Here is a 14123-nt window from a genome sequence, read left to right on the forward strand (position 1 = left end):
AAAATGGCGGGAATGTTCTTTCTTAGGTAAAGGGAGTCCGGTCTCCTGTGCAAGCAGTGGGCCATTACTGACCCATGGGGTGACGGCACACCCCAATGTTTACTAGGCAAACGGTTTATGGGGTGGTTTGCCATTGCCTTCCCCAGTCTCCCCACATTTTATCCCGTGCAAGCTGGGCGCTCATTTCACAAAACCTCAAAAGGATGGAAGGCTGAGTCAACCTTGAGCTGGCGACCTGAACCCAACCTCCATTGGGATCGAATTCAGATCGGGGGCAGAGCTTTGACTGTGGACTGTAGCTTATCACTCTGTGCCACCGGGCTCTTATTATTTCTAAACATGCATATAATTTTGGGCTCAGAACAAGATCACTGTGGAGGGGAGGCCTTTTTTTTATATAGCAATTAAAGTTTCTCTAGAAAAGGCTTCTGCAATAACGAACAGTAGCATTCTATGTCTCGGGAACCCAGTATTCAGTCTCCTTTATTAGGCTAAAAAAAGAATGCTGCCTCAGCTCTATGTCGACCTATGTCGGCAACTTGCTCTTACCTTCTGCCTGCCCTGCTGAGCCCTCGGTTTTAGAAGGCGTTGCGAGCTTCTTCCGCCTGTGTTTCTTTCTGTCCACCATGGGGGATGGAGGAGGGTCTTTGCCACTGCTGCCAGGACTGGATAGCCCTTCTGCAGCCAGGACCGCCTCTGTGAACAAATATGAGAGAAAAAGATCGTGTGGTGGGCATCCGACACTTTCTTCTTGGGTCACAGTGGCCTAGCCCATTCTGAAAATCTTTCTTCTCCGTGCGAGAATCTGGCCCCATCCTGAACTTACCAGCCTTGGAGGAGGAAACAGAACGTTGCAGGCTCCGGTCTGGTTTACCTAAGAGATTGATCGATTGGTCAGTTGGAGGATTCAGCAGACCTGGACTGGGGCTGGCTGTGGAGAGAAACATATGCCTCTAAGAACATATGCCATCAGGAGATCAATATTCTGTCTCGTCTAAGCTGACTGACAATCTCTCTCTCAAACACAGGAGTCCCCGCAGTTTTAGACTTTCTAGAAAAGGCAGTGAACGCAGACACAAAATGGCTGCCGTGGGAGGAAGGCCAAGTCACAGAGTGCCTGACGTTCAAGCAGGGGAGATCACAAAATGGCTGTTTTTGTGGGTGGGACCAGCACTCTGCTTTGGTGTTTGGCTTCGGATTCCAAAAGAACCAAAAAGGGAGACTTTGCTCTACTGATGTCCACACAGAGAAATGTTGCCAAGTCTGAATACTTCAGAAAGTCTGTGTCTTCCTCACCCCTGCCTGGGATGAGCAGCAGTGGCATAGGAGGTTAAGAGCTCGTGTATCTAATCTGGAGTTTGATTCCCAGCTCTGCCGCCTGAGCTGTGGAGGCTTATCTGGGGAATTCAGATTAGCCTGTACACTCCCACACACGCCAGCTGGGTGACCTTGGGCTAGTCACAGCTTCTCGGAGCTCTCTCAGCCCCACCCACCTCACAGGATGTTGGTTGTGAGGGGGGAAGGGCCAGGAGATTGTCAGCCCCTTTGAGTCTCCTGCGGGAGAGAAAGGGGGGATATAAATCCAAACTCTTCTTCTATTGAGTCAGATGACAGGGAGTGACCTGAAATGTATTGTTTTCTGTGTTACTTTCAAGGCCCTTCAAATTGTATCTCCAAGATTCAAGGAGCAAGTGAAGTTTCAAGAAACACGTCCATGGGTGTTGCATGGGATCCCAAAACTCTAAGGTCACAAGCAAGGAAAAGACTTTCCTAGAACCTAGTAAAGATCCTAGTAAAGATCTGGAGATGCCAGGGATTAAATACAGAGGGCTGGAATAATTCCGATTCCATGAGCACAGTCCAACCTTGGTGCCCCGGCTTTTCCATTTGCAAGAGTCATAATTCAGTTCACTTGCAGGCCAATCTGACCAGATTTCACAATTTATATTCACAATATAGCCTGGTTTTTTTTTATTTCATTTGTTTAACATGTTATAGCAATTTATTTGCTTACTAGGGCTAGGCACTAGAAACATGCCATTTTCCAATAATTTATAGTTTAAACTGCCATAAGGGAACAATGCAAATAAAAATGTTGAAACTTATTCCAAATGTTTCAAGTTAGAACATTTTTCCAAACATTGTGAAGGAAAAACGGTGGTACAATGCACTGACAGGGCACAGATAGGCAGGCACACAAATATATAGATACTGGTCATTACTACATACATACATAAACTGTCCTTTGTATTGTCAAAGGCTTTCATCATGGCCTGGATCACTGGAGTGTTATGGGGTTTCCAGGCTGTATGGCCGTGTTCCAGTAGCATTTTCTCCTGACGTTTCGCCTGCATCTGTGGAACCTCCGAAGATGCCGGGCACAGATGCAGGTGAAACATCAAGAGAAAATGCTATTGGAACACAGCCATACAGCCCGGAAACCCCACAACACTCCAAACTATCCTTTATTTGTATCGTCGAAGGCTTTCACGGCCGGATTCAACTGGTTGTTGTGGGCTTTCCAGGCTGTGTGGCCGTGGTCTATTACATCTTGTTCCTAACATTTTGCCTGCATCTGTGGCTGGCATCTTCAGAGGTGTATCACAGAGTGAAGTCTGTTACACACTGTGTTCAGTGAGAAAGGAATGTTTTTAGTGGGGTATATATTGTCCATGTCCCAGGGTGGGGAACCAATCAGTAAATGTTTGGGTGGAACTTGCTATGCAGGCGAAATGTTAGGAAAAAGATCCTACCAGACCATGGCCACACAGCCCGGAAAGCCCACAACAACCAGTATCCTTTATTTCATTTCCCCCCCCAAAACCTTAAAGATACATAGCATTTTAACATTCATGAATGAAAAGAAAGTTGTTGTCTACTTATTTATACTTTTAAAAGGTTTTTTCTACTTTTTAAAATTGCAGTGTCTCTTATCAAGTCCAATAAATAAATCTGGCATAACAAATCTCCTTCTATGCTAACCAGAGACAAGGCATCGAGTCTGTCTTGTCACATTGTTATTGGATTTTTGATATGCTTCAGCTGCAGAAACAAACGTTCAGTTGTGCAAATTTGTTACTATCAATGTTAAAAACATAAACCAGCCAATCTCTAAGTCTGGAAAAGCACACTCCATATTGTTTTCTACAATTATTTTGTAAAGTTCAGCATGACTGAATATAGTTTTCACAGTCTTTTTCTGCGTTGAACTTATGGGGAACCTATGAGTGAAACTGCTGAAGACCATAGATAGTGTCATCTGGCTAAGCATCAATTAGCTTTGGACACTCTGTGCGTAACTTTCTGTTTCAACAGATGAGGAAGTTGCATCACTTGGGAGGCCATTCGGAACCTCAGTTAGACAAGAAAATCTGCCTGCTGTTTCATTGTACACGTCTCCTCTTCTCCTCTGCGTTTCTAGCTTGTCAAAAAATGTGTGAAAAGTAATGATATGAAATTTATCTCTGGCACTTCTGGTGCATCTCCGTCAGCATTGGGTACTTTCTTTCTTATATGTTTGGAAATTTGAGCTGGCTTGTATTAACACTAACAGCTGGCTGAAATTGCTGATCAGTAGCAGATTATTATTAGTAACTATCACCTTTCCCACCCACCCCCTAGGTTGAGCTTAAATAAAGGCTCCCTCCTAGAATAACAGAATAAAATGATCATACATTAAGTTAGCCTCTCTCTCTCTCTCTCTCTCTCTCTCTCTCTCTCTCTCTCTCTCTCTCTACATATATACTGTGTGTTAGGAAGCAGGAATACATATATATATATTATATACAGTCCATATACACAATAGTCTACTAGATCTAGCTGCCATAGGCACATACTAATCTATATATCCATACTGATACTGCATTAATATATGCATATATATGCACGTGCTTACAGTCAGTAACTTTAGCTGCCAGAATTCACATTCTCTAGGAGTGATGCTAATTTGGGATAGAGAAATGTTGATCTTTATGCATTTTATTTAAGGGTATTGGCTGCCTTTCTATCTGTAAGATATACACGTATGTGAGGCCTTTATTCTGGGACCCTAGTTCATCTGAAGTTGAATTAACTTTTTTGTGGTGGTGGTGCCCCCTTTTCACACCCCTTTTAAAGCCACTGTAATATTTTTTGTGGTGGTGCCCCCTTTTCCCCTCAGTGCCCTAAGCATGTGTTAATTATGCTTAATGGTTAACCCAGGGCTGTAAATCTGCCTTCAGCAGCCCAGGCACAGGTGCGGGGCATGATGTGATACAAGCATCCTAAATGTAATGAACTAGTAAAGTCCAGGCAAAAGTAACCGTTCTCAGTTCTTTATTGTACTGGCAGTCATAGTCGAATACAGGCGATGTGAGTTCTAAAAGACTCAGAACTTTGATAATAGCTTTAATACAGTAGCAAACCCCTTTCCCGCCACAGAATAATCAACAATGCATAGTTTCACACAGTCGAGCTGCGATAACATAAAAGCAGACCAGGCAGAGAGCCAGGACCGACAGGCGGGAAGAAATCCAAGGACAGAACACACACCAACATCATCCTAGCACTAATTTCTTGCACCCAGAATAAGCCGGAAGTCACCCTCTCTATTCTTTATTCAGAGCATCTCCACAGAAAAGAGACATTTTAGGAAAGACAAGGACTCCTCTAGAGGTCACTGTTGAATCACTTTACACAAATGGTGTCCCAAAAATACACAGCTCTCGAGGTTTGTGAATCCGAGATCTGCTTGCTTGAGTGAATGCGCCAATTCCACTTGGCACCGCAGGGAATTTCTGTACAAGATTTGATTTTGTTTAACAAGGTAAGCAAAATTGCCCAAAGCCAACATTCATCCGATTAATTCAGTTTCCTTTTCTCCAGTACCAGCTTTGCAGAAGGCAAGGGGTGCAGCTGAACTTGCAGATATAGGAACTCTCAGAGTTGTGCATTTAATTAGCTGTAATTATGAGAGAATCTAGGAGCAAATTACCAAGGCCCATTTTGGGACAAAGACCTACATGTGCACTTCTCTATGCAGATGACACCATGTTGCTGTCTCGGTCCAAGGTGGACTTGCAAAAACTACTTCAAGCCTTTGCTACGTATTGCACAAACAGTGCCCTGTCGATTAATTATAACAAATCTAAAGTGTTGGTCTTTTCGAATTAAAAAAAACTCATCGCGTGGAAAATAAACGGTACATCGCTTGAACAGGTTCATTCATACAGATATTTAGGAACTACCTTCCACCGTTCCTTAACTTGGACCTCTCATATCCACCAGACTCTCAATACAATCAAAACTAAACTGTTGGCAATATCCAGATTTTTTCATACCCGAGGCGGTCAATTTTTCCCTGCCGCAATGGAAGTTTTTCAGTCAAAACTATTGCCACAATTACTTTATGGAGCCCCAATCTGGGGAGCAAAAACTGCTGAAAAATTAGAGTGTTCAATCTTTGTTTTTTCATCGTCTATTGGGTCTTCCAAACTCAGTCACATATCAAGTTCTTTGTTAGGAAACCGGAGTCAAGACGATTTTTCCCCGGGTTTGGCTTTCTTTGTTTAAATATTGGCTTTGCCTTCATTTTAGAGCCCTCCTGGGCAGCCTGACATACCTTCTGTTAAGCGACCACTTCCACTCCACTTGGCACACCAAAATTATCAATCAAATAAACAACATAGGTGTATCTTTTGACCAACTTCTACTGATGGACGAAGGACAGGCGTTTGGAGTTTTAAAACAACGCACTCTTGACATCGAAGGGCAGCTTCTCACAGCTGGAGCCAGTAGAACTTGCTCTCCCACATTTTATGGCATCTCACCACCTTTGCCGGGCTTTATGCCAAATTACATGAGTAATTTAACCAGTCCACACCTTCGCAGATATTTCATGCTTGCTCGGCTTAATGTGCTACCAACTGCCCAAACAAGAGGCAGATATCACGGCATCCCACAGGAGAACAGGGCATGTTCCTGTGCAGCGGGCCTACCTGAAACAACTGAACAGGTGCTCCTTCATTGCAAAGATTTGGCAGACTCTCGGTTACTTTTTCTTGAGGCCATCCTGAAGAAATTTTCAGCGAGATCAGACAGGGAAATAGTTTCATACTTGCTCAGTGACCATCATCCCCACACTACTGAGTCAGTTGCCAGGTTTTTAACTAAGGCACTTGGTGTTTTAGTCATTTGGTTTTAACATATTTTGTATACTACCACCTCTTTTATGCCATTAAAGGTTTTTGTATTTGTAAATTACCAAGGCCTGCCTGGTGCAGCGGGGAGCAGGCTGGACTTAAATTCCTCCTTGCCATGAAAATCTCAGGCCGTTTCCGCACGGGCAATGAATGGCGACCTGGAGACGGTAAAAACGCCGTCACCAGGCCGCCATTCGCACAGGGGGCGCAGCTGCAACGCAGCCGCGCCGCCCTCGCGCCGCCCGCCTGGCTTGAAGCCGGCGTTTCCCCAGAGCGCTTCTGGAGCAGGCGCGCAGGGCCAGGGGGGCGTGTCCCCAGGCCTCGGCGACACGCCGGAGGCCCGGGGACATGCCGGGTCGGCCAGGCGCCGGCGCTCCGTGGCGCCGGCTGCCCGGCTGTTCCCAGGACCGTCCGTGCGGACGGTCCCAGCGTCGTCGGGTCGGCGTCGGAAACGCCGACCCAGCCGTTTCCACCTTCGTGCGGAAATGGCCTCAGAGTGTGATGTTGGGCAACTTATTTTCCCACAGGCTGTCCTCCTCTCTGTGTGTCGGTGTGTGTTGTCAAGTCACGGCTGACTTATGGTGACCCTGTGAGGGTTTCCAGGGCAAGAAATGTTCAGAGGAGGGGCTGAGAGAGTTCCGAGAGAACTGTGACTGGCCCAAAATCACCCAGGAGGCTTCATGTGGAAGGATGGGGAAACAAACCCAGTTCTCCAGATCAGAGTCCACCACTCCTCACTACTACCCCATGCTGGCTCCTGACCTTCCTTTTATGAAGAGAAAACGGAAGAGGGAGCAACCATATACAAAACTACGATCTCCCCATAGAAAAAGATGATACTAATTTAGCATGTACACATCTCTTACAAATAAGAATAATACAAAACACACCAATGGAATAGTCTCTTACTGGAATTTAACTGTTACATTGGGAGACATTGCCTGCATATAACTGGGAACCGTCTCTTGCGGCCTTTCGAACCCTCTAGCAACAAATCTGGGTTTTTCCGCCACGCCAGTCATTTGACATTTGCAGCAATGTATCTGCTAGTATATACATTTCAAATTTGTGACTGAATTTACTGTGCGTTCTTTGGTAATTGCATGCTTTCTATGACTGATTATTTCATGTTCACGTATCTCAGCAGTGGCGTAGGAGCAGCAGTGGCGTAGGAGCAGCAGTGGCGTAGGAGGTTAAGAGCCTGTGTATCTAATCTGGAGGAACCGGGTTTGATTCCCAGCTCTGAAGCCTGAGCTGTGGAGGCTTATCTGGGGAATTCAGATTAGCCTGTACACTCCCACACACGCCAGCTGGGTGACCTTGGGCTAGTCACAGCTTCTTGGAGCTCTATCAGCCCCACCCACCTCACAGGGTGTTTGTTGTGAGGGGGGAAGGGCAAGGAGATTGTAAGCCCCTTTGAGTCTCCTGCAGGAGAGAAAGGGGGGATATAAATCCAAACTCCTCCTCCTCCTCCTCCTCCTCCTCCTCTTCTTCTTCTTCAATGTCAGTTAATCGCGTGAGTTCTACCCTTTTCTCCCTCAATTCCCTCCCCTGGAATGGTGGTGATAAGTGTGGTGGAATCCTGTCTGGGATTTGTGCTTACATTAGTGACAAACTAGGACTGCTTCAAATTTCCTTTCTGAAAACAGTTTAAGAAAGCAAACTGTGATTTTGCACACAGATTGCCATAGATGCCAATCACACACATATCTACTATACACCTATACTGTATCTGTTCCTTCTGGCCCAAAATGACTTCCTAGCATGTGTGCCTGCGGCAGAATGGTAGTATGCGACACCGTCACACACAGTATTTTACACTTGGGTTGCAATTTTTTTGCCACTTTGAAATACTTTCTGTACAGGAAACATGTCAAGTTTGACGCAGCCCATAGTTTACGCTGGCTGTGGATTTCCGTAATTCTGTTACGCTCAGCATGGCTTGCACTAATTAAGGTTAAACATAAAGCGAGACCACAGCCGCATCGTGGTGTGAAGAGCAACGGTGGGGAGACTCTCCCTCCCTCCCTCCTCCGAGTGACTATAATTTCACAGAGAATTATAAATGAAGGGAACACAACCAGAGTGTGAACTAACAAACAGTAATTACACACACGTCCTACACACACACACAAACACCACACTGTATTCCTTGGAGATCAGTAAAGAACACTTGTAGATTCTTTAGACCACGTCTCAGTGTGGCTGCTACAGTCCTACCCACCCAACTTTTATGTATGTATGCATGTATGCATTTCTGGGCATTATGATTAAAGAGGACTTGACCTGGGGCATACAGATTGCCGCGGTGGCTAAGAAGGCCCAGCAAAGACTGTACTATCTGAGACTTTTAAGGAAACAACAACTGAATGGAAAACTCCTGGTGTCCTTTTACCGCTGTGCTATAGAGAGTGTCTTAACCTACTGCATCTGTGTATGGTTCTCTAGTTGCACAGTGGCAGATAGGAAGGTGCTCCAAAGGGTGATCACTACTGCACAGAGGATTATCGGCTGCCCTCTCCTCTCCTTGGAAGAACTCTATAATTCCCGAAGCCTAAAGAAAGCCCAAAATATTCTGAGAGACCCGTCTCATCCAGCACACTCTCTTTTTGAACTGTTACCATCCGGCAGACGATACAGGTCTATCAAAACTAGGACAAAGAGGCTTAGAGACAGCTTCTACTCTAGAGCTGTGGAGATGCTGAACTCCGTGGCTTCGTGTTGATGTGTTTGGGGCTGTGTAGGGATGGGTGGAGGAAGGGGAAAGTGAGGATGGGGTATGAGTCTGAAATTGTGTGCATCGAGGAATGCTGCTGTAAATTTCGTTGTGCGTGCACAATGACAATAAAATGCTCATGCTTATGCTTATGTAGTTATAATTTGATTTTTAGGCCGCCCTTTTCTCTATGGAGCTCAAGGCATCTTACAACAAAGATTTGCAATTAAAATTAGTAATTGACAATCGGTTCCCATAGCGTATTGCCCAGTGGGACCATAAATATATATATATATAAACCTTTATTAGGCATAGAATCCACATAACAGCCAACATTGTCCAAACAAGTATCCCATACATGAGAACCATCACAGGTAATCATTTCAAAGTTTCTATAAGGAACCTAGCTACAAAAGTTAAAATCTCGGAGGTGGAATTGTTAAGTAGAAACGTAATCTTCCCCACAGCAGAGTATTCATTAAAGATTACAGGACAAAGAGCAAAAAGTCTGGTCCTAGATCCCTCGTATTTGGGGCAGTCGAGCAATATATGTTCCATGGTTTGAATCGCTGTGATACAATGAGGACATTTCCGCTCTTGCAGGTCAATTTTTCGGAACCTTCCTTGTAACATAGAGCAAGGGAAGGAGTTACAACGAGCCCTAGTGATTATCCATCTATGCTTGGGCTCCTGAAGTAAACTCAAATAATCTGCCATGTGATTGATTTTAAATTTGATGTTAAAAAAGAGGGGGGAGCAATTGCTTCTCGCCTTGTCCTGCAGAACTTGAAACTCTTGATCTAGCAAGTCGCCTTTTTAATTGAGAGAAGATTTCAGAAGCAGGCAGCATTTGCAAGGCTTCCCAGGAAAATCCCAGGGAAAGTATTTTAGTTTCCACTACCCACCACCACGAGGAATGAATTAAAAGAAATAGAAAAAAGGGAAGGAAGGAACGAAGTTAAGAGGGGGAGGAAAAAGAACAGGCAAGGGGGCATAAAGTAGGTGATAAAGAATAGGAAGCCCCAAAAGCTGCCATGACATCTTCTGTAGTCCTCTAGTCACCAGGCAGATTCTGTGGAAGATTCTCATAGCAAGGGTCCCCAGAGAGATGCGTCACTCACTGGCAGAAGGACTTCCCATGTCTTGGAAGTGGGTTTTTATTAATCTCCTAGTTGCTGTCTCGCTATACTTTTAATCTTCACTAACTTGCATCCGTTGTATTTTAATGAATTTTAATGTTTTATCGTTATATTGTATTTATGAGACCTTATATTGTATTTGTTTTATGTCTCATTGTACACCGCCCAGAGCCCTTCGGGGGTTGGGCAGTCTATTAAGCTGAACAACAACAACAACAACAACAACAACAACAACAACAACAACAACAACAACAACAACAACAACAACAACAATAATGAATTGCTAATATATGTGGTGGTTTTGATGTTCTAAATCATGTTGTAACTTTTCTCAGAATGAAAAGCATGGCACATAAATTTACCATAACACATAAATAAATGTTCTCACATGGAGAGATGGCGAGACGCTATTGCTGTGGAGCCCACATTGTTGTTTTGTGTGGGAAAAGCACCACCGTGATAACGTGAGGATTGTGGCTTACACATTTCCAATTAGCAACCGCATAAAAAGTAATGGCAGCTCTGTTCTCCCTTAAGTACTCCCCAAAGTATCATTCAAGAGTAAAAGCACAGGGAAGAGAGTGAATATTTACCTCAGTCTAAAGAAGGCTATGGGCCTTCCATTTGCATTGCATTTGGTCTCCACTGATAATAGACCTGTATTGATGACTAGTCCAAACGTTAAATGCCTGCAAGGGGAGGGGGAGTAGACATGAGGGGAATAGCCCTGACCTTCACTTCCACTTAGTCATCTGCACAGTACAAATGTGATGAGTAAGTATTCCATACACAGGCTCCCTCCCTCTGATCAACAACAGGACCAGCAATGTTGCTAATCATGGTGAAGGAACATACGCACTAACAATTCTTCTACAGATTTACTCTGTACAGATGTCTTCGTGATCGTCCAGAGACGGGGGGAAGAAGAAGAGTTGGATTTATATCCCCCCTTTCTCTCCTAAAGGAGACTCAAAGGGGCTTACAAATTCCTTTCCCTTCCCCCCTCACAACAAACACCCTGTGAGGTAGGTGAGGCTGAGAGAGCTCAGAAGAACTGTGACTAGCCCAAGGTCACCCAGCTGGCATGGATTGGAGTGTACAGGCTAATCTAAATTCCCCAGATAAGCCTCCACAGCTCAGGTGGCAGAGCGGGGAATCAAACCCGGTTCCTCCAGATTAGAGTACACCTGCTCTTAACCACTGCGCCACTGCTGCTCCTGTATGCTTATGCTGTATGCTTATGCTCTCTTCCTCCCCATGAAAGCAGCCAAAATGAGGTTATCTGCACAGGGCTTATGTAAATAGCAGTTGAGGTCATTTTAAATGGGAAAAAATGAGATAGGTCAATTTTGATAAAAAAGATAATGCACAGCTGTTTCTGCACAGTAAGGATTCCATACGGGAGTTTTCTGCAAATTTATTCTCCCCTTACTGCCACTCCTTTTTCTTCCTTGCATCCCCCCCCCCCCCCGCCACTGTACCACCAGGGGTCTTTTTGAGGGTTCAAAAACAATTGGTAACTGTTCCAGCATTATAGTGTTACAGAACTATAACAATCACTGTTTTTAAAAGTCTCCCAAAAGCTCTCTGGGGGTGCATCGGGGAAAACAGCTCCCACCAGGGGCTGTTGAAATGGCACCAGAGAGTAGAACTTCTGAAAGCGCGCAGGAAAATATTGTCACTAAAATTTTAAGTCTGGATTCGACCCAGTGATTGCACACACAAGGGAACTAATCAGCATAAAAGTCTTCTTGCATTCTTTTAGAAGAGATGAGTTGGGATTTATACCCCACCTTTCTCTGCTGTAAGGAGACTCAAAGAGGCTTACAAACTCCTTTTCCTTTCTTCTCCCCACAAAAGACACCTTGTGAGGCAGGTGGGGCTGAGAGAGTTTTAAAGAACTGTGACTAGCTGAAGGTCTCCCAGCAGGCTTCATGTGCAGGAGCGGGGAAACAAATTCAGTTCACCAGCTTAGAGTCTGCTGCTCAAGTGGAGGAGTGGGGAATCAAACCTGGTACGCTAGATCAGAGTTTACCTACTCTTAACCACTACACATGCCATTTGGCACAAAACCTTATGATTTGTGTGGAGTGACTAAAGAAAAATAAGAGGGACCTGTTACAGCGGTGGCTCGTGTTGTTGCAGCTACAAGTCACTTACTGCTGTCTCCTACTCCAACGCTGCTCACATCCTTCACCAAGCCATTAATGCTTGAGGAGGCACCGCAGGCCGAAATAGCTCGTGGTGGGCGCTTCCCTGGCACCTTGACTGTGGTACGGAGCAGGTCCATTTCTTTGCCATGGGTGCTATGGATATAGTCCTAGAGGGGCACAAAGAATGGGTGAAGAGAATGGGCACCACAAACACTAAATCAGTGATTTTTTAAAAAAAAACTTTCCTTTTGAAAATCGCTGGCACTTCTAGCTCCGTCCACCCAAGCACAAAAGCCCAATTCACATGTGCAGGAGAACAAAGCGGGGAACGATGGGGCAGACCTCTGAAGTGGCAGAACAGGCTGTTGAGAATCGAGGGGAGTTGCTATTTGTCCCATCAAGGGAACTTAACATCAAACTCATCGGGACACACACAATTCCTGCAGAAGAGCAAAGAATGGCGCTCTGAGGCCATTTCAGATCAAGAAAATGGCACAAGAGGAAAGGAAGACACGAATCTCTCTTTCCCTTCACTCAGGCCCCTTCCGCACATGCAGAATAATGCACTTTCAATCCACTTTCACAATTGCTTGCAAGTGGATTCTGTTGTTCTGCACAGTAAAATCCAGCTGCAAAGTGGATTCAAAGTGCATTATTCTGCATGTGCAGAAGGAGCCTTCGAGTTTCTACTATCTTCCACCATCACCATACAAGTGCAGGGTTACAGGGAGGTCAGGCAGACGCAGGTCACCGCTTGTCTTGCCTCTTTTAAAATATATCGTGATGACCACTTCACCTACCAGGTCCTCTCGCAGAGGACCGCCAGACAAGGTAGCCCAGAGCTATTGGGACTAGAGTCTCGAACATGCTGCCGCTCTTTATTTCACCTCAAAATATATTTATAAACAGGCTGAGATCTTAGCTTTCGTGAGCTTCTTCCCCTGATGTAACTGGCACCCATTCCTCAGTGTTTAAATGGAGAAAACCAGAGTTAATGTCTATTTACAACTTTGACAACATGGGGGCCTCAAACACAACAATACCGCGTTTCTAATATGTCAACCTATAACCCCAGATCACCCCAGCAGTCACCATTTACAAAGGAACTGTTTTCAGAAGTCAGCTTCACCCCATGCTGTTCCCTTCAGAGACTCAAAATTCTTCCTCTTCCATGCTGAGGCCTGCCTCCCTTTGCTCAAAAAAACCCCCTCCCTGTTTTAAACTGTCACCCTCCTCCAGAGTAATGCCAGCTCCCATTAGTTGCCTCGGGGGGGAAAAGGAGCCGGGCCTGTCCATCCCAAAAGGCTAAATCCCCTTCCCCCTGCAGCCCTGATCCAAACTGGGCATTAGGTGTCCTGAAAATTGAGGTTCAGTTGAATTGGCTTTGTTCTCAAATGCTGCGTTATTTTGCAGTTCAACTGCGGGCTTCGTTGTATCAACTGTGTGCAATGTTCTTGAAGATAAAATTTTTCTTTTTCTGAAATTGGTATCTTTGCAACCACAAAAAAACAACAGCAACGCCTTGTCAAGGTACAAGAAAGGGCCTGGTTAGTTCAGAATACCACAAATAAGTAAAATTTCAACCCCCCCCCCCCCCCCCAAGTTGGCTGAACTGAGGGAGGGGTTTCTGATTTTTTTTATAGAAAGTCTGATGGCAGCTGTTTCTCTGCAATTTTATTAATGGCCTGCTGGTGCCAGCAGAGTCTATTTGTGAAAGGATGTGGAAAGGTGAGCCAGTAGAGAGGAACTCCTCAGTGGCCCTTTCCCCACTTACCTTTGTGGGCCCTTTGCTGCGTACTGCTCCCAGCGCGCAGCATCCCTGGTGCGCGCCCGGGCGTCCCCACGACTCCGTGCTCTGTGCGGGGTCATCAAAAGGCGCCCTTTGCAAGAGCGCCAGGGATGCCGCGCGCTGAGGGGGCGCGGCAGCGTCGGGGCA

The 14123-nt window shown here is 45.3% G+C and overlaps 1 protein-coding gene across 1 annotated transcript in view; it reads right to left on the bottom strand.

Moving 5' to 3' along the window:
* Nucleotides 1–14123, bottom strand: part of LOC125428049 (arf-GAP with GTPase, ANK repeat and PH domain-containing protein 2-like) — a 110944-nt gene that overhangs the window by 21295 nt on the left and 75526 nt on the right. Inside the window, exons 5-7 of the mRNA XM_048487626.1 lie at nt 12195–12354; nt 827–931; nt 550–696 (exon numbers count right to left, since the gene is read on the bottom strand). Coding sequence (XP_048343583.1) covers nt 550–696; nt 827–931; nt 12195–12354 — 412 coding nt within the window. The remainder of the gene's footprint in view (nt 1–549; nt 697–826; nt 932–12194; nt 12355–14123) is intronic.

The sequence above is a fragment of the Sphaerodactylus townsendi genome, linkage group LG03, assembly GCF_021028975.2.
Source record: "Sphaerodactylus townsendi isolate TG3544 linkage group LG03, MPM_Stown_v2.3, whole genome shotgun sequence".
Classification (NCBI taxonomy): Eukaryota; Metazoa; Chordata; class Lepidosauria; order Squamata; family Sphaerodactylidae; genus Sphaerodactylus; species Sphaerodactylus townsendi.